At 39.9% G+C, this 24,915-nt stretch overlaps 1 protein-coding gene across 2 annotated transcripts in view; it reads right to left on the bottom strand.

Annotated features, from left to right (window-relative positions):
* Window positions 1-24,915, bottom strand: part of taf1b (TATA box binding protein (Tbp)-associated factor, RNA polymerase I, B) — a 96,610-nt gene that overhangs the window by 47,547 nt on the left and 24,148 nt on the right. For both annotated transcript variants that reach the window (XM_041188556.1, XM_041188557.1), the window contains exons 5-6: window positions 8,087-8,182; window positions 352-493 (exon numbers count right to left, since the gene is read on the bottom strand). In XM_041188556.1, coding sequence (XP_041044490.1) covers window positions 352-493; window positions 8,087-8,182 — 238 coding nt within the window. The remainder of the gene's footprint in view (window positions 1-351; window positions 494-8,086; window positions 8,183-24,915) is intronic.

The raw sequence follows: 24,915 nt of genomic DNA, 5'->3' as shown, positions 1-24,915 counted from the left end.
AAGAGCACTATCATTCACAACTGCACTTGGGGTTCTCGTCATCAGCCATTGCCAAACAAAAGTCTGTTAACATTGATCCATCCGCGTGTACTACAGAGCATAACATGTTATTAAAAATGAAGAAAACAAAGCTATACAGCAATTACTGCAAGAAAGTGATCTCAAGATATATGGTTGGGGCAAAGGAAGGGAATAGAGAGATAAGAGATTAAGTAATATGAGAAAGAGTTTGTGATCTTATGGCAGGAGATCAGAGAAATAACAAAAGACTCTCACCTCAAGTGAATGATTAGTCTAGCTCAGAAACAGTAAAATATTATGAAAACATTAAATCTGGGTAGAATGTCATACCTGATACAACTGCATCATTGGATAATTGAATACTACTGTCTTGACTTTCAGGATCACTTTCAGAAAATGATGACCATCCACGTAAAAGTGACAAATCTGAGTTGGTCTCCAATCCTGATGAACCAGAACTGTTCTCTGAAATCTGTATTAATGCAAGTGTTTATTAAACTCCAGCATTTGGAAAGTGATGAGGAGGGGATAAAAGAAACTTAAATCTTTGAAAAGCACTTCATTTTGGGAGCTTACTTTGTACAATTAATAAGCCTATGATTACTGACTTGTTTTTAAAAAAATGAAAGCACATAACTATATTTGCTTTGTAAGAAACTTTCTTGGTTGTGTCTGCTTAATTTCATTCCATTTGTTCAAATTCACCTTTGTTTAATGTAACAAAGGTATTAAGCTAGATTTTGCAATCAGCAGTGAAACAACAACACTCGACATTGAACTCTAAGAAAGCTTTGATCTCTGTGGCGCACTGCTACTAAAGGAGGTAGCCAAAGTCACCTATCTGCAATATGAACTTCCTCTTGCCATAGCAGAGTCACATTTCTATTGCCTTGTTCAGTGTCAAAGGCAGAGCTGTAGGCAATGGTCTGCACGTAAAGTCCTAGAGGCCCTGAGGGAAAAGGAGATGGTGGATCCTGTCGGATGGTTTCCCAAGCAGACTGTCAAAGCCATTTGGCAGAATGCCTCATCACCAGAACTTTCCAACAAGCACCAAGATATAACTTGGCTGGTGGTGAGAAAGGCCCTCACAGTTAGATCCTTCCTACACGCCAGGAGTCTCTCCCCCTCTGTACGTTGCCCGAGGTGGCTGCGGTGGGGAAGAGACCGTTGTTCACCTCCTTGTGGAATATGCCTTTGCAAATAAAGTCTGGAGAGAGATGCAGTGGTTTTTGTCACGGTTCATCCCAAGCAGTGCTGTGACACAGGGCTCTGTGCTCTGCAGGCTGTTCCCAGAAACACACACTGAGACAAACATCAACTGCAGCTAGAGGATCATCAAGTCGGTGAAAGACACTCTTTGGTCTGCCCGAAACTTGTTGGTCTTCCAGTGCAAAGAGTTGTCCCCGACCTAGTGTTGCAGACTGGCACATTCCAAGTTCCAGGACTACATACTGAGGGATGCAATGGGAAAGAGTCGCTGTCTAAGACCTTTCTGCCATAGTCCACCGAGGGGCTGGGAATTGTATAGACCCCTTGGGCTGCATGACTCACAAGGAATGTATGCAGTGAATACTAAAAGTATCATATTTGTATTGAAGCACCTCAAGAGTGCAACGTGATCTATGTCAATAACTTGAATACCATTGCACTGTCTGACTGCATGTAAGGACCACATAGAAATGTCTGTAATGTTCACTGGTTGTACTGAAGCGCTTCATGATCTCTATGCAAAAGTTGAACATGATTGCACTTTTTGTGATGGCCATTTGAAATGTTTTGTAATGTTCTTTCAGATATTTTATGAATAAAGTATACTTTTCCAAAAAAAAAGGCAATGGCAGAACAGCTGTTGATGCCAAATTGGCAATATAAATGCATTAAAAGTCTTTGGAGAAGAAACAAGCATTATGTACCATTAAAACTTCAGATGTTTGTCATTTTCATAAATAATGCAGTACTATCATATTGTAAACTTGGGGAATGAAAATACTGGGAACGATCAATTATCCTGACAACAGCAAGGTGACACACAGATATGCCATTGTGTTACTAACATGCAACAAGACTGCCTCAATTTACATTCAATTCGAAACAAAAATCAGGCTTTAAAAAGTTTAATCCACACCCAGTGTTCAATTGCAGACTTCCTGGTGTCTAAAGGGCAATTAAAATAACCACAAACATCCAAATATATTGAACCTATTTGACTTCTATTCAAGAAATGCATATTCATTGGCACCATAATATTTTTAACATGCAGGAAGCATATTTCAGTAGGTCAGTTTTTGGATCACTTTCACTAAATTTTGTGCACTCAACAAATTCCTATATATATATATTTAAATTAAACCACTAATTATATACAACTGCTGTTAATTACTACTGTATTCAATCGTTACTTTTTGGCAATTTTCTACACTTAACAATGGGTGCAGTCAAAATAAAATTGCAACTTGACAACTGAAGAACATGATTTTGTACTGCACTGATTCATCACTGCTGAAAAGAAATTTCTAGGCTCATTTTGTTATACATTACTCTGTTAATTTACAGGCAGTAAAGTGTTAAAGCTCCAAGGCTGCTAAATGGTGACATTGCTCAGATGCTAATGAACAGGTAGTAAATCCTCACACAAGAGAAAGAAAAGAATGAAGGGACAGCGAGCTTCAAAATACTCATGTGCATATAGCTGTTGGCTCAAGAACAGCTGTGCAGAGGCAAAACATGGGCGTATTAGGTACAAAGCTGACCACTCATTAAATGAGAAATGAAAGCCAAAAGCTGAGGTACAGACTTTTTGATGCAGATCTTCTTATAACAACTGGATTTAAAAAGAGTTGTTTCAGCTCAGCACACAAAGAAAAATCAGACACGAAGGATTGTAAACCTGCAAAGGAGCCCCTGCTTGATTAGCAGAAAGTCAGGATGCCTGAATGTTCCTCCATGCACAGCAAACAGATGATTTTTTTTTTACATTATGCATGAAGGAAAATTTGCCCACTTATCTTTTTATATTTTTGAGTGACTTGATTAATGCATGAAGTTAATTTACTGCTCGAGCTTTATCAAAATCAGCACTCACCAAATAAATATATAATTAAAAGAAATTAAGTACAAGCACACCAGAAGCGGAATGTACTGTTTTAAAAATAGAAATACAGCAAATATGTTACTTCAACATTTAAGGCAAATCTGGGAAACCTTTTAGATTTTAAATTTAAATGTTCCATTAACTCAATCTAATCAATTAACTCTATCTTGGCCCTTATGGAAAAAAAAACAATACGTAAAGCAGATTATATTCAAGAGTCTAAGTACTTAAAAGAGAAATTGTCCTGTTGGCATCAACAGTTTCTATAGCCACAGCTTTCTTTTTAAATGGCTATATTATGCCCCTATACAGTTCATTGTAGGTACTTTGTTTCAGAGGGGAAAAAGCATATTTAGTGGAATCAACCTCCTGCAAGGTTTCTGAATGGTAGGGATTTTATTTGATTCACGTTCAAACATGTAAAGACATGCATATAACCAAAACAAGAAATAGATACACATATTAGAGTATAATGTGTTCTACCAGATATTTTACTCAGCTTCATTGGTATTCCTAAATGTGCTCAAAAGCAGTACACATAATAATCCCTTTTGAGTTTTTTTTTAATATCGAATGACTTTTCATACAAGGGATTGTTTTAGTTTCTTACTAAAGGAAGAATCCATTTAGTGCATTATCTTATATTACAGGAAACTTTCAAAAACTGCACAAAGAGGGGTAATAGCAATAAACGCCTTCAGTTAATTTGAAGGTAGAGTCGGGTGCTCGTAGAAAGTCTGTGATAAATACAATGGATTAGTATTCCTCTTCAAAACTTTTTTAAAAAGGGTATTGCTTTTTTCTTGTATTGTTTTCAACTGGGTTTAAAAAGAGTTGTTTCAGCTCAGCACACAAAGAAAAATCAGACACGAAGGATTGTAAACCTGCAAAGGAGCCTGCTTGATTAGCAGAAAGTCAAGCAGGGTTAGTCAGGGTGCCTGAATGTTCCTCCATGCACAGCAAGTACAAGGAACACAGCAAAAATACCTGAATTAAACTTTTGAAATACTTGAAGGTGAAGATGGCTAAACATCTAGGTAAAGAAAAAACAATTAGAAAGAGGGATGATTGTGTTTGACAGACCAAATAGAGTCTTTGTGGAGTAGTTAGATATGGTGGATATCTGAGAAATATAATGAATTTACGGAAAGCTTTTGGCAAGATGTCATATAGAGACTAGAGGAAATATAAAGGTAGTGAGGTTAAGGAAGAAATTAGAAGACAGCAAACAGGGATTGGAAGTTAAGAGCAGATCCTTAGTGTGTTTAAAAGTGGATAGTACTGTCCCACAGGGTTTTGTTCATTGTGTGCATGAATGATGTGGATATAGGGCTCAAATGTCATACTAATTACAGTGTTATGCCAATAGTAAATAATTCTGCGTCCAAAATGAAGCTGCAAGGGGATATTCACAAGAGTAGGGAAAACAATGGAAATTTAATGTCAGTAAATATGATTTGGTGCATTTGATTCAAGAAAAAAATTATATTTCTAATGGGAGTCTACAAGATGCACTGCAGCAACTCACCAAGATTTCTTTGACAGCATCTCCCAAACCCATGACCTCCATCATCTAGAAGGCCAAGAGCAGCAGGAGCATTGTAACACCTCCAAGTTGCCCTCCAGGTCACACACACCATCCTGACTTGGAAAAATATTAGCCTTCCTTCGTTGTCGCTGTGTCAAAATCCAGGAATACCCCATCTAGCAGGACTGTGTGAATATCTTCAGCACATAGATTGCAGCATTTCAAGAAGGCGGTCTACCTTCTCATAGATAATTAGGGATGGGCATTCAATCCTGTCTCTGCCAGTTTTGCACACATCCCATAAATGAACAAAAACAAATCTAATAGAATATTCTTATTTATAGCAAAAGATGCAGAATACAAAAGTCAAAATGTAATGATGAATCTATATCAAACTTAGTAAGATACCATTGCAGTTTTGGACTCCTTATTGTTATGGGCACGTTGAGAGAGAACTACAGAAATCCCTGTTCCCTTCCCAACTGTCCATCATCAGTGTTTGCGTTTTTTTCAACCCGAGTATGTGGACAATTGAATAAGCAGCAGCAAACTTTTTGTGGGTTTAAGTTAAGAAAGATGATTGCTTTTTTAAGCACTCACCCTGAAATTGAATGCTGTGGCATCCACTCACACTAACACACACACACAAACACACTCAAGAAAGGTTCAGTTGAAGAGAATTGTGCATTTTTACAACTTAAAGGGGAAAAAAAAGGAAATGTTCACATATCACTTGTTTGATGTAATTTGAAGATCAAGGTTGCAGGCCTAGTAACAGGTCTTCTTCAGACCTGGAGTGCAGTTTCAGTGAGTTCAACAAAGTCATATGCTAAAGCTGTTTGCAGGTTTTTTTTGAACTGATGGGCTTTCTGCAGGTCATAAAGTCAGTTTCTTATAGTCTCGTTACCAGATCAGTTTGCTGTTTTTGTGGACCTGAAAAGGAACAGGCTTGGAGATCTTACAAACATGTAACACCACCACCTGGGTGATGTCCAAGTCTCTCACCATCCTGACTTGGAAATATATCACCGTTCCTTCACTGTCACTGGGTCAAAATCCTGGAACTCCCTTCCTAACAGCACTGTGGGTGTACCTAAACCACATGGACTGCAGTGGTTCAAGAAGGCAGCTCACCACCACCTTCTCAAGGGCAACTAGGGATAGGCAATAAATGCTGGCCCAGCCAGCGAAGCCCATATCCTGTGAATGAATCAAAGAAAAACATGAACATATGAATTAGGAACAGGAGTAGGCCACTCAGCCCTTTGAGCCTGCATTGCCATTCAATAAGACCATGGCTGATCTGATTGTAACATGAACTCCACATTCCTGCCTATTCCGATAACCTTTCACACCCTTGCTTATCAAGAATCTATCGATTTTTGTGTTAAAAATATTCAAAGACTCTGTTTCCCTGGCCTTTTGAGGAAGAGAATTCCAAAGACTCAAAACCCTCTGAGAAAATATATCTCCTCATCTCTGTCCTAAATGGGCAACCACTTATTTTTAAACATTATTTTTAGTACTAGATTCTTCCACAAGAGGAAACATTCTCTCTAAATCCACCTGTCAAGTCCCCTCAGGATCTTATATGTTTTAATCAAGTTGCCTCTTACTCTTCTAAACTCCAGCAGACACAAGCCTAGCCTGTCAAATCTTTCCTCGTAAGACAACATGCTCATTCCAGGTATCAGTCTAGTAAACCTTCTCTGAGATGCTTCCAACACATTTACATCCTTAAATAAGGAGGCCAATACTGTACACAGTACACCAGATGTGGTCTCATCAATACCCTATATAACTGAACTGTAACCTCCCTATTTTTGTATTCAATTTCCCTCGCAATAATTGATAGCATTGTGTTAGCTTTCCTAATTACTTGCTGTACCTGCATACTAGCCATTTGCGATGCATGTGCAAGGACTCCTAGATCTCTCTGCGTACCTCTTACGATGTTACAGCCTTCAGGTCTTTTTCAGACACAGATGTTACTGCCTTTCCTGTGTCTCTCTTACTCTGCAGGCAGTATTTATTTCAAGAGTCAAAGGGACAAAAATGGTTGTTCCACAATGTGACTCCTCACAACTGTAGTTTCTTTACCAAATACATGATGTTCCTAGATTGATGAGCCACATCCTACTTTATTGTTTCTGGGATACTGTTCCATTGATTTGAGACATTCATCTTGACAGGTTGAGACAATTTCTTTCTTTCTTTCAAGAGATCCATTCAATTCAAGAATACCTTCTGATGGTCTTTAGGATATGTGCAATTAACATCTTTTAGTCTGGAATGCCAAGTTGCTTTCAAGGTTGCCCAGGTCTGCGATACAAGGATGTCTGCAAGCAAGACCTCAAGTTGATCGGGATTGGAGTCAGTGCATGGGAAGTCCTTGCTGCTGACTGGAGAGCTTGGGGACAATCAGTTAGGAAGGGTGTGGGAAAAAGAAGAGGACAAAAGAACTAATCACTTGGCAGAGAAGAGAGCCCACCGGAAGGAAAAAAAAATGCTAGTTGACCTCAGTCCATCTCTGCCAGCGGTGGGAGGGACTGCCACTCACAAATTGGTCTCTACAGCCACAACAGATGATGTTCAATCCAAAACAGACAAACACCCTGGCGTACAGGGTGCAGTCCATCTCCCTAGGTGGATGGATGCTATCAGTCCAGAATGTGCTTTTTTGTTCTCTTCAGATAGCGAATCAGTTCTTGAATACACAGACGTGGTCCATCTGACCTCTGGCAGACATCCTTGTTGATTTTATGTCAATTCAAAGAAGCCCAATTGAATAGTTTGGACGTGCCTTTAATGGGCATGACAATATAGGAAGGATGGTGGAGCTATAGAGGGGATTCAGTGAAGACTCACTAGGATGCTGCCTCCAATATGGGAATGCAAATTCAAAACTAATTTGAAATGGTTTCATTAGAAGAGGGAAAATTAAGGGGTGATTCAATACTGGCATTTAAAATTATGGAAGGATGGGGTATGTTAGATCGAAACAGACTGTTTCCAGTGATTTTGGTGTCTAGAATAAGAAAATATAAAGATACCATTATATGCAAGAGATTTAAGACAGACACTAGAACAAACCTTTTTACATGGAGGGTTGTGAGATTGAGGAATGCACTACTGGAATTAGTGATAGAAGCTGAGGCCACGTCAAGATTTAAGAACAGATTAGATAAATGGGTGCGGGAAAGGAAACAAAGGTTTATGGGAACAAGCCAGGCATAGGGGAAGAGGACAACTGCTTGTGTGGAACATGAATTAATAGGGTCAACCAGCCGTTTGCACGTTTATATATCTAATACCTATGTACAACAGAGGTCAAATATTCCCAAATGAATTTGGGATTAAGAAGCTCCTACTCAATGCAAAAATATAGAAACGGTTTTCTTACACAAATTTGGAACTACTGATATTTCTTGTTTAATCAGACCTACCGTTCTTTTTCTGCTGAAGACATCAATTGGTTTGTTTGTGTAGGCATTTTGGTTTTTTTGCAAGTAACGTCGCCAAATATTGCACAGAATTTCATCCTGGGAAAAGAAAAATACGTAATCTATTATGCTGCAATTCAGGGAGTGGCTGAGTGACAGTGTACTGGTATTCAATTGCACTGCTCTGTGAAGGATAGAATGCATGTTCCCATAACATTTGAGATCACAATCTCACTATAATTGGGAAAGATTCACAGCAGAAACTCAGGAAGGAAGGAAGCCAGCCACAAAAATCAGAGGCAACTCACCCTGAACCAGTGTAGAAAACTTATGAGCGACGTTTTACAGAGCTGCACTGCAAACAAAGAATTGGTACGTATTGACCCCTGCTAGGATGCAGCAACTAGTCAAATTTTGGCAGCTCACCCTAATGGCCTTTCTTCATACACAAATTTAGACAGGTTATTTAACTGTGGGCAACATGACATCTCAACCCAATCTGCACACGGGCACTTTCCAGCAGGGATCACTGGATTTCAATCAAGAGTGGGAACCTTGCTTTATTTCCCTGCCTAACTTAGGGACATACGAACATATGAGAGAGAAGTAGGCCATTCGGTCCCTTGAGCCTGCTCTGCCATTCAATAATATCATGGCTGATCTATTTGTTTTGAGTTCTACATTTCTATTTACCCCCGATAACTTTTGATTACCTTGCCTAACAAGCATCTATAGACCTCTGCCTTAAAAATATTCAGTGACCCCACTTCCTTCTGAGGCAGAGTTCCAAAGTTGCGCAACCCTCAGAGAAATAAATTCTCCTCATCTTTGCCCTAAAAGGGCAACAAGGTGTTCAATGGACTTTCCATATCTACTGAGGTATCACAGAACAGACACCACCAGCAACAACTGGAACAAGGCGAAAGTAAGAAACTAGCAGGTGTCCACAATGCTACTTTTAAGTTAAGAAGCTTCATTAATTGATCAACCAAGCTGATTATATATCATGTCTTTTGTGTCCTAACAGTCAAAGCTAGCTACTGAATACTTAAAGATTCCAAAAGTTTATTGCAGTTGAAATACAGCCCACAACCTATTTACTGCCCCTCCCCAAACAATTTGCTGCCCCTCCCAGGCAATGGTACTCCAGTGGAGTACTAATTTACTTCTTATTTTACATCAGCCAGAGAGAATATTGCTGCTCACTCAAGGTCAATCGTCATCTCAAATCAAGCATACTCAGCAGTATCTATACTGGGAATCGATGGAACAAGTTAATAAAGTACACTTCACAGTAGCATTCTATTTTCCTCATTTGAAACTAGCACCATTGCATGAGTCTCATTTATCTATTCAGCACTTTATTTCACTGTTTCTTACTTGTTAAAAGTTAAGTGCAGCCTACAAGCCTGATATGTTTCTGAATTTTGTGTTATGTGGGTCAGAAAACCATTAATAATTGCACCCGGCCAATCAGTCTACTCTTGATCATCAGTAAAATGATGAGAGGAGTCTTTGACAGTGCTATCAAGGAGCATTTGCTTAGCAGTAACTTACTCACTGACACTCAGTTTGGGTTCCGCCAGGGTCAGTCAGCTCCTGGTTCAAATGTAGGAGAAAGGACTGAACTCCAGAGGTGAAGTGAGGTGAGAACGGCTGCCCTTGACATCAAGGCTGCATTTAACCAAGTGTGGTATCAAGGAGCCATAGCAAAACTAGAGTCAATGGAAATCGGGGGGAAAACTCTCTACTGGTTGGAGTCAGGCCTAGCACAAAGGCAGATGGTTGTGATTGTTGGAGGTCAGTCATCTCAGCTCCAGGACATCACTGCAAGAGTTCCACAGGGTGGTGTCCTAGGCTCAACCATCTTCAGCTGCTTCATCAATAACTTTCCTTCCATCATAAGGTCAGAAGTGGGGATGTTCGCTGATGATTGCGCAATGCTCCGCACCATTTATGACTTCTCAGGTACTGAAGCAGTCCATGTTCAAATGTAGCAAGACCTGGGCAATATCCAGGTTTGGGCTGACAAGTGACAAGTAACATTCGCACCACAGAAGTACCAGGCAATGACCATTTCCAACAAGGGAGAATCTAACCATCGCCCCTTGACATTTAATGATATTATCATCACTGAATCCCCCACTATCAACATCCTGGAGGTTACCATTGACCAGAAACTGAACTGGACTAACCATATAAATACTGTGGCTACAAGAGTAGGTCATAGGCTAGGAATCCTGCAGCGAGTAACTCACCTCCCGACTCTCCAAAGCCTGTCCACCATCTACAAGGCACAAATCAGGAGTGTGATGAAATACTCTCCACTTGCCTGGATGAGTGCAGCTCCAACAACACTCAAGAGGCTAGACACCATCCAGGTCAAAGCAGCCCACTTGGTTGACATCCCATCCACAAACATTCACTCCCTCCACCGCTAGCGTACAGTGGCAGCAGCATATAAGATGCACTGCAGGAACTCAATAAGCCTCTTTAGACAGCACCTTCCAAACCCATGACCACTATCTCCTAGAATGACAAGGGCAGCAGATGCATGGCAACACCGCCACGTGAAAGTTTCCCTCCAAACCACTTACCATCCTGTCTTGGAAATATATCGTTATTCCTTCACTGCCATTGGGTCAAAATCCTGGAACTCCCTCCCTAGCAGCACTGAGGGTGTACCTGCACCACATGGACTTGTAGCAGTTCAAGGCAGCAGCTCACCACCACCACCTCAAAGGCAATTAGGGTTGGGCAATAAATACTGGCCTAGCCAGCAACACCCACATCTCATGATGAATAAAAAAACTTGAAGAGATATGACACATCAGAACTCCTAGGTACAATCACTCCCTATGATAATTCCAACAAAGTAACATAGCAATTATATACCTTGCTTTATAGCATTATTGGAAAGGATATAAGCTGTACCTTAAGGAGTACCTATTTTACAACCACTATCTTTAGCATTAAAGTATGATTTCCTATTAGCAATCAGTTTACCTGTTCAATTATACATTTGGTGTTATTAGTGCAAATGTCATTTAAAATTTTGGCATTAACAAAAATAAACAATCAGAAATTTGTCAATATGTTGTAAAAAGAGTTAATTAGTTAAGAAAATATTAAGCCTATGCAGGTACAGATTTCCAATTAAATAAAAATGTGTAATGTACAATAACCTGTTCTTGTTAAAGTCAAAGATTGCCCCCTGCTGGATGTTTAAATATTTTCAAGGAGGCAATGTATCTTTCATTTTCTCCCCCAGTCATAAAACCTTGCACAATGTAACACATTTAAGAAATCTCCTCCAATTGCAAGTACTCTTATTCAAAACAATAAGGGTCACGCAATATACTGCGGATATCACAAAACAGGCAATTGGGAAATGTCAAAGCATAATCAGTCGAGGTAACTCTTGGAAGGAGAAAGGCAATTTTAAATGATCCAAGTGTGCCATAATAGGCTTTAAAGAACCCCACATAATTTTCTTCTTTGAAATAAATGTCAATAAGCAATTAACTGTTAACATTGCGCATTATAAAGCTTTTGGCTTCATGAATAGCTTACATACAATGGAGCCCTGAGAGCCAAATAAATTAAGGTTACCCATTATGTGTAACTATTTCAACCTGCAGATATTCTAATTTAGGAGTTATCCATCAGTGAGACAAAACACTAAAACACCACAAAATTCAGACAGCAAACCAGGGAGCAAGAAACTAAACCAATAATCAAACTGTAGTTGCCTGTGCATTATGGACTTTATATGGCACTTGGAAATTCAGCTATAAAGCAATTTTGGAGCATATTTTAGGATGCAAGCTTTAGGAATGTGTGTTATTTGGGTAATACTTTTGTCATAAAAAGTAAAAAAGCAATTTGAAAGTAGCTCAAATCTTGCAAGACTTTTATTTCATTAGCATAGCATTGTGAATATTATGACAGCCTTGTGACAGCACAGCACACAATTAAATACCGGGAATGCTTGTTAAACAGGTATAGTTCAATGCATTCTGATGATGTCACAAAGCAGGGCAAACTATTCTGTACCACAATATCAAACAAAATGAGAAAAGATAAACCCTGGATCGCCTGGGTTTTAAAGTTCAATTACTTACTGTGTTACTAGCTGAGCCACACTAGGAACGAGGGACAAGCTAAACTTTACTACATATACAAAGGATGACAATGATTCTACACTGAATGATGATCACAGTGGGCATCCACTGCAATTCATATTCAAATATCAGCTCTCTTGTCCCAGCAGTGTCACCAAAAGCAGTAGCCACTGCTGGGACTACAGCAAGTCCCCTGAGCAGGTCACGGAACAAGAGGAGTCTGGGATCTCAGCAGGGTCTGACTGCCCCCCATCCCCAGGGGCCAAAAAAATTCAGCACCTAGACTTGGGTCAAAACAGGGGAAGACAGGATGCTTAATATTCCTGGGTTGAAGGTACTCAGGAAAAAAAAAGCTGACGGGAAACAAAAAGGAGTCGAGCAGTTTCGACTCAGGAAAATATTACAGTACTAGAGAGAATATCCTCAAGTGGGTCAAAGACAGAATCTATTTGGTTGGAGTTAAGAAACAACAAAGGAGCTTACAGTACTTGCACATTTTCAGGCACCAAATTGTTGGGTGGAGAAGGAGATGCATATTTGCTGGGAAATTACTGAGAGATGCAAGAACAATAGAATAGTGATAATAGAAGACTTTAGCTATCCAAACATTGAATAGAGCAGTGATTTTGTTAAGGGTAGGGAAGGAGAAGAATTTCTGAGTTGTGTTCAGGAGAATTTCTTGATCAGTATGTTTCCTATCCAACAAGGAAGGTGGCTTGCTGGATCTAGTCCTGGGAATTATGCAAATCAAGTGAAGAATGTCACAGTGGGGGAGCATCTCAGGGATAGTGATCAGAACATCATAATATCATATGTTACAAACCCTGTAAAGACTGATAACTTTTAAAAGAAAGGAATCTCCATGAAACCAAACCCATGGACAAGATTTCACTTCTTAAAACTTTTACTGTTACAAACAACTAAAATCAACATAAACAGGTAAAGGTTATTTCAAACAAAGGTTAATTTCACCATAAATAGTGGATACAACAAAGATACACCTCACAAACACTCACATTACTTACCGCACAAATGTGGCACCACATTCAATCTCACAGACTTTCCAACTTGGCCTCCACTATGTAAAATCTCTCACTTTCCACTCAATCGTTTTGGCCCTCGAGTTGCATTCACCGGCACCCATCCGACATCCCTGGACACAGCTAACACCAACAAGGCCCACATCTATGACCCTTCTCTCACTTGGGTCATGACGGACCTGATGGCGCAGAATCCCCAGAAACTCCCTTCTCTGGCCCCTTTAAACAGTTTAAATGGCTCTGGCAACACAAACAGCAGCAATGGGTCTTGTACAATCCACAAACCCTTGCCCTTCCTGCGTTCAACTCTCTGCCTTTTCCAACTGTATATCACACAGTCTCTGCTTAATTTTCAGAAAAGCCAGCAGAATCTGTTCGAAAACTGTCAAACTGAAAACGGCTCCATTCCAAGAAAACCTTGTTTGTTTCCCTCCACACAAATTCTCAGTGGGTTCTAAACTATCGGGCACAAAGACAGGCTAAAAAACCCAACACCACTGCAATTAACTTTCAATTTACTCCTTGCTTCTTATCTGTTCATCCCTCATAGTAACTTTAGGTCGCATGGACTTTTCTTAGAATCTAATAATGTCATAATCAGAAGACCAATTAATCCTCCTTCAGAGTACTCCCCAGTTGACTCCAGTCTTAAAGGGACATCACAAAAAAGAAAATACAGCTTTTCCCAATAAAAACATTTCCCAAAGCACATCGATCATTACACAGAAAATTCAGCTTTTCCCAGTACATGCACCATATCTTCAGATTAATTAAAGAGAGAGACAAGGAACAATATAGAATAAAAGTGCTTAACTGAAGGGTGGCTAATTTCAACAAAGTGAATAGGGGTCTGCTTAAGTAGATAACTGCTTACCAAATTTTGACTCTTAAGTAATGGTGCAGTGAGAAACCTTTAAAGCGATTATTCAGTAAAGTCTGGTATATCCCTAAAAGATGGAAAAAATAGGGAAACCAAAGCCAGAGTTTCCTGGATGACAAAGAAATTGGAGAATAGATGAAATAGAAAAAGTGCTTATATCACCATTGTCAGTTTGATATTAAAAGAGTGCATCAGACTGCATATAAAAAGTACAAAGGAGAAAAGAATAAAGAAATAAGATGGGAAAAGACAGCACAAGAACAGATTGGTGGCTCACATAAAAGGGAATCCTCAGGTATTCTTAGGCATATTAGCAGTAAAAGGGTTCCCAGAGGAGCAGTGAAGCTGATTGGGGAGGCAGCGGCGCCGCTGTAGTGGCAATACTGCTGGACTAGTAATCTGGTAGCCCAGACGAATGTTCTGGGGATAAAAGCAAAATATTGTAGATGCTAGAAATCTGAAATAAAAACAGAAAATGCTGGAAAAACTCAGCAGGTCTGACAGCATCTTCTTCACATGGACCCGAAATGTTAACTCTGTTTCTCTCTCCACAGACACTGTCAGACCGGCTGAGTTTATCCAGCAATTTTTGTTTTTATTTTATAATGTTCTGGGGGCATGGGTTCAAATCCCAATATGGCAGCTGGTGGAATTTGAATTCAGTTAATAAATCTGGAACATAAAGCTAGCCTCAGTGATGGTGACCATGAGGCTATCATCAATTATACCAAATGTCCTTTAGGGAAGGAAATCTGCTGTCCTTACCGGGTCTGGCCTACATGCAAGTCCAGGCCCACAGCAAAGTGACTGACCCTTAAAGTGCCCTCTGAAATGGCCTAGCAAGCCACACGGTTCAAGGGTAATTTGGGATGGGCAACAAATGCCTTGTTAGCAATGCCCACATCCCATCAAAGAATAAAAAAAAGGAGATTTCTTGCTGGAGACATTAGGCATGGCTGAGGTACTAAATGACTACTTTGTATTGCTGTTTCCCAAGGAAGAAGACTTCTCCAAAGCTTCGATAAATGAAGAGGTTGATGGGATGCTGCAAGAGATAAAAATAGATAAAAAGGAGGTACGAGAAAGTCTGGCAGCACTCAAAATATATAAGTCATCCGATCCTGGATCTTTGAAATGAGTAAGGGTAGAAAGAACGAAGGCACTGGCCACAATCGTCCAATCCTCCTTAGATATAACAGTGGTTTAGTGGACTGTAAATGTTACACCCTTGTTCAAAGAAGGGAAGGACAAGCCTGGCAGTTACAGGATCAGTTCAACGCTGGTAATGGGGATGCTTTTAGAAACGATCATCTGGAGACATATGGACTAATAAGAGAGCCAGCATGGATTTGTTAAGAGTAAATCATATTGAACTAACTTAACGGAGTTCTTTTGATGAGATAGCAGGGAGGGTTGATGTGGGCAGTGCAGTTGATGTTGTGTGTATGGACTTTAACAGTGCCATATAATATTAGGCTTGTTAGCAAAATTGAAGCCCATGGTTTAAAAAGGGCAGTAAAAGCACAGTTAAAAATTAACTGAGTGATAGAAAATGGAGATGTAGTGAATGATTGTTTCACAGTGGGAAGGAGGTGCGCCCCATGGTTCAGTACTAAGACCACTACTCTTTTTGATGTACATTAATTTCTTTGGGGACACAGGACACAATTTTTAAATTTGCAGATGATATGAAACTTGGAAGTATATTAAACAGTGAGGAAGCTACTACAATAGTGGACTTCAAGAGGACAGGCAGGTTGGTGCAATGAAAAGAAACATGGAAGATGAAAGTCGATGGAAATAAGTGTGAGATGACACATTTTGGAAAGAGGAATGAGGAAGCATAATACATGCTAAATAGTATAATTGTAAAGGGAGTGCAAGGGCAGGGAGACTGGGGGGTGGGGGTGTTTGTGCATACATTTTTGAAGGTGGCAGGTCAGGTTAATAAAGCAAATGGGATTCTGGGAATTATAAATCTGGCATAGACTACAACAGCAAGGAAATTATCCTGAACCTATATAAAACAGTGGTTCAGTACCAGATGGAGTACAGTATGCAATACTAGGTACCGCACTTTCAGAAGAATGTGAAGATTTTGGAGAGGGAACAGAAAATAATTACTAAAATGGTTCCAGAGATGAGGGATTACAGTTACATAGATAGACTGGAGAAGCTGAGGTTGCTTTCCTTAGTGTAGTGAGAGTATAAGGGAATTTGACAGAGGGAGTTAAAATCATGATGAGTAAATAAAGAGAAACTGTTTCCAATGGTTGAAGAATGGCACAGATTTAAGGTGACTGGCAAACCACCTGGAGACAACAAGGAGGAAAACTTTTGTGATAGGGTGGTGGAAACAGATTCAACAGTAGCCTTCAGAAGAGAATTGGATAAATACTTGAAGGAGAAAAAATTGTAGAGATATGAGGAAAGTGAGAGAAAGTGCTCTAACTGGATTGCTCATCAAAAGAGCCAGCATAGGCTCAATGGGCCAAAAGGCCTACATCGGTGCTGCACTGTTCTATGATTCCAATTTTTTTTCATCCTTTCATGGGATATGGGCATCACTGGCTAGGTCAGCATTTATTGCCCATCCCTAAATGCCCTTGAGAAGGTGGTGGTGAGCTGACTTCTTGAACCACTGCAGTCTACGTGCTGTAGGTATATTGACTTTCTAGTGGTTTGATAAAACTGAGTGGCTTGCTAGGCCTTTTTAGAGGGCATATAAGAGTCAACCACATTGCTGTGGGTATGGCGTCATGTGTAGGCCAGACCAGGTGAGGACGGAAGATCTTTTTTTTTTACAACAATCGACAATGGTTTCATGGCTATCACGAGGCATTTAATTCCAGATTTTTATTTCTTGAATTCAAATTCCACTTCCTACCATGGTGAGATTTGAACCAGGGTCCCCTGGGTCTGGATTACTAGTTCAGTGACAATACCAAGTACACCACCGCCTGTAAGCCAGCACAGACTGAGCAATCCCAGTTCATCTTCGAACATTATTGTGCGTCCTTAACACTCATGAACAGCAAACAGGGCCTCAGTTTAATTTCATGCCCAAAGCACAGCATCTTAGATAGTGCAGCATATCCCCAATGAGGATTCAGCCCAGGATGGGGCTTAAATGCACAGCCTTCTAACTGAGAGGCAAAACTACTGTCAAGTAGTTCTTCCTTATGCCAACACAAAACCAATGATCTTATTCAATTGTCACAGAAGTATATTTAAGCGTGAAATGTTTGCAGGCTGTGCCACATTCTTTTCTTGATAGAGGAGGCAATTGGGAATGGAGGAGAAAAATAAAAAAGTTAAAATACATTTAGAAAAAAATACCAAACAGTATGAATTGCAACTATAGCATTAAATATAGATTACAGTGCCCAAAACTAATTTGGTGACTTTAAATTTTCAATGCAGACAACTGAAAATGATTGCTGGAATGTAATTTAGGGCATGAATAGCATGATGTATTTTAAACATTTTGGTTGAAGTCTGCAATAATGAATGATCAGTCATCCATGTGCAATTATATTTAACAATTTTCCACATAATAGGACTGAAGCAATATCATGCAGAAACAGGTAATATGTAGATTAAAAACACAATCCAACAGATAAGTTTGACAAACTGCGCTGAACTTAGTGCACAGGGACAAAAACAGAAATGCTGGAAAAACTCAGCAGGTCTAGCAACATCTGTGGAGAGAGAAACAGTGTTAATGTTTTTCCAGAATTTTCTGTTTTTGTTTCAGCATCTGCAGTATTTTATTTTTATGGCTGGGACATTTAACCATCTCGGAAACCCAGGCGAGGAACATATACAGAATTACCTGGAAAAACTCAGCAGGTCTGGCAGCATCGGCGGAGAAGAAAAGAGTTGACGTTTCGAGACCTCATGACCCTTCGACAGAACTAGTTCTGTCGAAGGGTCATGAGGACTCGAAACGTCAACTCTTTTCTTCTCCGCCGATGCTGCCAGACCTGCTGAGTTTTTCCAGGTAATTCTGTTTTTGTTTTGGATTTCCAGCATCCGCAGTTTTTTTGTTTTTATCTCGAGGAACATATGTCCTTTTTCAAAGATGGTGTGGGGAAATGGGAGTCACGTGGCATGAACACTAGCTGGTGGAATCAGTAATATTGCCTTGTGGAGCTGCAAAGCTCAATCTACCATTATCATCAGCTACAAGCTGCAGCACAGAAAAAGGAGTTTGGTCTACGTTTGAATGCCTGGCCCCATCTACACTGTTTCTACTGAAACTTCTGTACCATCGCCTACAAGACTGATTCGTCTCTGCGTGTTTACTTCATTGTGGAAATCAGCTCTACTGGAAAGTTGAACTATACAGAATCAGTTTTCAGCCTGCTGATCTCTGTGAAGGGATACTTCATTGGAATTTGATTCTGGACTCATATGAAACAATAATTCTTTTCTCTGTGCTCTTTACCCTGTAAATCTTTCTTTTCTCTATCCCTCTTTTACTGTATGAATGCACAGGGGGCTTCGTGGTGACCACCACCAAACCCCATCCAACCCGCCCCTGCACTTTGAGTTTGTGCAAGTAAACTAACCCTTTGATTTCATCCTATCACAAGTTTGCTGTGGGGTTATTAATAGAAATTGGATCACACCAAAACTAAGGGGTGGGAAGTACACCACCACTTACAAAAAGGGGGAAGCAAATCAAACACCTTTCTGTTGATGGATGGGCGGTGAGAGGAGAAATCAGGGCTGTTTAAATTAAACCCCCTCCTGTCTGTAACACACTGCAGGTGACCAAATTGTTGTTGGCTTCTGCAGTGTATCTGTAATAATGCTGCCTACAAACAGATCTTTACAGATAGCTTGTACTGGCCAAACTGTAGTTTTTGTGAAATTGCCTCCAGATACAAAACGAAATACAAACTGGGAGGCAAAATGAAAGGGTAGGTGCAAGCTTTGAGTCAGTAACATTAAGGCAAATGATTAGAACAGGTAGAATATTAATCAGAAAAAAGGTACAGTAAAGAGAATAAAGAGAGAAAAGACGACAAAAGTGTAACAGGATAAGTGGAAGCAAAGATTATAAAAATGTTATCGCAAATCTTTTTTAATTGCTTCATTTAATATCATTACAATATTAAGGATATAGTTTAATGGCTTTAATACTCCAATTGTGGTTTTAATCCCAATGTCATGAAGTGCAACCTGAAAATAAATAAACTTACTCAGTTTATTTGAAGTTGCTGGTATTCAGAAATGTTAAACAGATAGTGTTGATGACATCAATGAGAACACTTGTTTAGAGAAATTGCTTAGCCAGGCACAGCAAGATTTGAATTATCATGCACTGTTGAAGGTGAACAATCCTAATTATTGTATCTCTTAATACATTGTTGTGTCGTGCATATCTTTCAGCTTCATCAGGACTCTCACTGATAAACAAAAAAAATGTATTCTTAAAACAATAAGTCTCATGGGATTTGTATATTAACTTTCAACATCCTGTGCTCCTCATTTTATACATATCAATGTTATGATCCCAGCTGATGTTGCTACTGGACAAGCCTGATCCCAGGGTCGAACGTGGCTTGATAGATCCTAACTTTTATTTTTTGTTTAGATACGTGGGGAGTGGCTACTGAACACATTCACAGGAGTCAGCTGATAAACTTTTAAGAAAATAATATAACATTTATTAAACCAGAAAAGATGAACTACATTACATTACTCCTTCACCCACTCCAATACCTTAACAGGTAAATACAGATTTATAAGGATAACACAAGTTGCAAAAGCTATCTTATACTCTACTGTTCACAGTAAGTACACAGTCCATGTAAACCAATAGATGACTTGTGGTCAGACACACCACGCTCTGGAACCAAGTGACAAGTGCCTCTCCAAGCAGATGCTCCTCAACTCCCCCCAGGCCTTGTTATACCGTGAGCCAACCATTCTCACTGAACTCCATCTGTCACATGAGGGTTTCCAATCTCCAGACTTGAAGAACTCACTCTGGAATCTTCTCCCAAATGACGCTTTCTCTCAGACACCTTCCACAAGGGTCCACCTCCAGGGTTTTGAACTCTCCCCCAGGTGTTCCTCTTCCCTGGATCACCACATGCATCTAAGCTTTCTTCCACACACACTCTCTCACTGACTCAGCCGTGTCAACAGAACACCGCTGCTTCACATGCCCATAGTAGAGTTACAGACCTTCAGCTGTCTCTTTGGACCTTCTGGCTTCTTGCTTTAAATCTGCTTCCTACCGCTTTCTTCTCTTCAAGCCTGAAGCTTGGAGCCCTCCCCTTTGCTCCTTACTTTCACGTCCATGGAACAGGACCTTTTCCAGATTCCTGTCCTTCCTTTGACGAGACTGTCCTCTTTGGACATTTCCTGTTCCACACCCCTGGATTTTGGGACTTTCTTTTTTAGTTTCTGGAACATGCTTCTGCAGTTTTCTCTCATGTCTAGCCTCTCTTGGCAGCTGGCCTCAACTTTAGTTTGGGACTTGTTATCTGTCCCTCTGCTGTCCAGTCTCTCTGGAATCTTGGCTTTAACTGAACTGAAGCTGCTTTCAACTGAACTAAAACTACTTTTCTGTCTCTGTGGGTCCCTCTCTCTGGACCCTTGTTACTAGCCAGCAGCACAGTTTTTTCTACTTTGTTTTAACTTTCCTAAACTACTATCCCCCTTGACAGCACAGCTCTCCACTTTTCTTTTTATCCGTTCATGGAATGTGGGCATTGCTGGCTAGACCAGTATTTATTACCCATCCCTAATTGCCCTTGTTTAGGGGGCATTTAAGAGTTAACCACATTGCAGTGGTTCTGGAGTCACATGTAGGCCAGGTCAGGTAAGGATAGCAGATTTCCTTCCCTAAAGGACATTAGTAAACCAGATGGGTTTTTACGACAATTGACAATGGTTTCATGGTCATCATCAGACTTTTAACTCCAGATTTTTGTTAGATTCAAATTTCACCATCTGTTGTGGGATTCAAACCCGGGACCCAATAGGATGACCCTGGGACTCTGGAATACTAGTTCAGTGACAATACCACTATTCCACCACCTCCCCCAAGGTCTGTAACTTCAAGGGTCATAAAACTCATTAGAAATGCAGGTATACAAACAGAGCTTTAGACCTGCTGACTTCACTCAAAAATGAAACTAGATCCCAGGTTTCACCTTTTAACCGACAAATGGAAAAAAGTATAAATTGAATTTAAAGATACACCTTATTCCTAACACACCCAAATACACATTTAACTTACTTAAACTATCTCAATTTCCTAACATCAAAAGCACTGTAAAGTATCCTATCAACAACTATTGAAAGAGCACAGAAACCATAAGCAGGAGTTTGGTGCAAAGACATTTGCTCATGCCTCAGTAATTCACTAGAATTCTCTGAGGTGGTAACTAAACCGATGGACGAAAGGTAGTCAGAAGGCATAGGGCAACGGGGATCCAGGCTGGCGGCTAGAAAGCATTAATTGCCCACTTAAGGGCCTCAATTGGCAACAGGGCTGGAAGGCCATCCATGGGCCTTCCTGCCACAGATTTAATCGGTGTGAAGGAAGAAAGGTGGTGCGGTCCCCAACCTGCCACCCTTCCACCTGATTAAAAACACCCCCCCACCCCCACCAAACTTGTACACAGGGTAGGGCACAAGACTCTGCCTATAATTTAGCTGCAAAAAAGTTTACATATAACAATTTTCAAGAAGGTTAAATCTCACTGAATTAAATGGTAAGTTAATTTAATGGGTTGAATACTGACAATAAGCAGATGATAAATAGAAAAATCACTAGTTATAGGGTAGCAATTAATGGTGTTCCACAGGGTTCTGGTTTGCGTTCCCTGCTGTTCACACTAACATTGTATATAATAATTATAAGGTTTGCTGAAAATACAAAACCATGTGCCAAGTAATTAGCAAAAGAGACATTGACAAAATTCAAAAGCATGTGTTTTAATTAATTGGATGGGCTACAAAAGAGCCAACAGGTTTTACATTAGATGAATCGAGTTGGAATTGGGTGAATGAAATGTGCATACAGAGTGATCAGTTTTTAGGGGCAAATATTCAGTTTACTTTAAGTTACTGTAAAAGAAAGCAACAATATTGTAGGCAAATGACTGTTCCAAAGTTGTCCTTGGGGCAGTATCACATGCCAACAATGCAGTTGTTTTATTTGTGGTAACTTGCAGAATATAAACCAGAAATTAAAAAGCAGCATAAGGAACTTAAAAAGAAGCAAATGTCGGTCACAGACTCACATGGGAAATAGAGAAATGATTGATAATCACTGAAAGCTTCTAGTCATTATGAAGCCATTATCAAAGGTTAATCAAGAACTAGGATACCTCTCAAAGGCATTTGAAGTGGGAACAAATTATTCAAACTTTGTGTAGATCATGGGTGAGGCAACATTTGGAACAGTATGTGCAATTTTTGACACATTGTCTTTAAAATAAAACTGATTATTGGGAATGCTCAAAGGAATGCAAGCTAATTCTTTAATCTAGGAATTTTAAGTTATGAAGACAGACATTAAACTGAAATATAAATGACAATAAGGTTTAGTTAATGTAGGTAAGCAGGTTATTTTACACGGACTGTCAGCTAAGAACTAAAGGACTAAAAATTCAACCAGTTTCAGGCAAAACTAAAGGTCAAAAGCATCACCACCACCCCCTCCAACCCACCCAACCCCCAGAATACTGGATATATGGAACAGATGGCAAAAGCAGTTAACACTCTGTCACAACTACTTCAGAAAGAACTAGACAAATATTGTATCTAGTTAATAGCACTAAAAGTTAAGATAAGTGGACAGATAATATCAAATAACCCATGAAAAATTAGTCTCAGAGCTGCTAGGTTTGAATAGTTGGAATATGGCGTGAATTTTAGAGATTCATTAGACCACCTTCAGGGTTCTGGCAGAAATTATGCAGAACCTTTGCTCAAGAGATTAAATATGTGGAAAAAAGTCCAAAAAGTGGAATAGAATCCTATCCTTTTGTTTTAGAAGTGGTCGATCTGTTGTGTATTTCTAGTGTTTTCCATTTTTATTATCAGATAAATTGTACCAGTTTGTGGAAGAAGCCAGATTTTTGGACCAAATGTCTTTTCCTCATTCTATAATTATACATATTGAATTTGATATAATTTGTCATAATTTGGTATTAGCTGTTAGTATATTAATGTCCGTACAGTCAATTGAAAACTACCACATTAAACTCATCATCAGAAAGAGAAGCTTGAGGACCCATTGTGGATGCCGTAATAATTCTTCCCAGACAATCTGCAAGACAGCTTAAACAAGGTACAGCAATACTCTAGAATAACTACACAAGTTGGAAATAAGGCACAATAACTTCATATCCAAGCTAAAGTAGGGATCTAGAGTACATAAACTATTTTCTAGCAATGGACAGATCTCCAACCTCATATCCTAACACCAATGCTCCACCTATAAAAACACTGAGGTTTGTGTGCCCTTCTCAAAAGCTCACCTCCAGTCACCAAACAGAGGAATTCTCGTCAACTGGCCTGCCAGCACTCATTCTTGTCCCAGGGTCCCTTTCCAGTACTCCAACTGATCCAAGCTGATGAATATGTTGCCAGCTGTGAATGGTCACAGAGGAATATACATGCACCATGCAGTCCTCAAACTTACAGCAATACCGTTCGCTTCTCTAGTAAGGATTTGTCAGGTTTAGCTAAATTTGCAGATGACACAAAGATAGATAGGAAAGTATGTTGTGAAGAGGGCATGAAGAGGTTGCAGATGGATATAGATAGGTTGACTGAGTGGGCAAAGATCTGGCAAATGGAGTTTAATGTGGGAAAATGTGAAGTTGTTCACTTTGACAGGAAGAACAAAAAAGCAACATATTACTTAAATGGAGAATGATGCATAATTCTGAGGTGCAGCGGGATCTAGGTGTTCTAGTACATGAGTCACAAAAAGTTAGTTGGCAGGTACAGCAAATAATTAAGAAGGCTAATGGATGCTATATCCTTTATTATGAGAGGGATTAAACATAAAAGTAAGGATGTTATGCTTCAGTTATAGACTCAGACATCTACAGCACAGAAGGAGGCCATTCGGCCCACCGTTTCCATGCCAGTCATCAAAGATCTGACTACGCTAATCCCATTTTCCAGCGCTTGGCCCATAGCCCTGGAGGTAGTGACAACACAAGTGAAAATCTAAATACTTCTTAAATGTTATGAGAGTTTCTGACTCAACCACCTTTTCAGGCAGTGAATTCCAGACTCCAACCACCCTCTGGGTGAAGAAATTTCTCCTCAACTCCCCTCTTAGCCTTCTACCTCTTACCTTAAATCTATGGTCCCAGCTAATTAACCCCTCTACAATCACAATCTTATACACCTCCATCAGGTTCCCTCTCAACCATCGTTGCTCCAAAGAAAACACCTCCAGCCTATCCAATCTTTCCTCATAGCTCAGACCCTCCAGCCCAGACAGCATCCTGATAAATCTCCTCTGCACCCTCTCCAGTGCAATCACATCCTTCCTATAATGTGGTGACCAGAACTGCACGCAGTACTCCAGTTGTGGCCTGGCCAGCATTTTATACAGTTCTAGGGCATTGGTGAGACCACATCTTGAATACTGAGTGCAGTTTTGGTCTCCTTATTTAAGGAAGGATGTAAATGGACTGGAGGCTGTTCAAAGCAGGTTTACTAGATTGATAACTGGAATGAGCGGGTTGTCTTATGAGGAAAGATTGGACAGACTGGGCTTGTTTCCACTGGGGTTTA

This window comes from Carcharodon carcharias, chromosome 5, assembly GCF_017639515.1.
Source record: "Carcharodon carcharias isolate sCarCar2 chromosome 5, sCarCar2.pri, whole genome shotgun sequence".
NCBI lineage: Eukaryota > Metazoa > Chordata > Chondrichthyes > Lamniformes > Lamnidae > Carcharodon > Carcharodon carcharias.
This window is presented reverse-complemented; position numbering and strand designations above follow the sequence as displayed.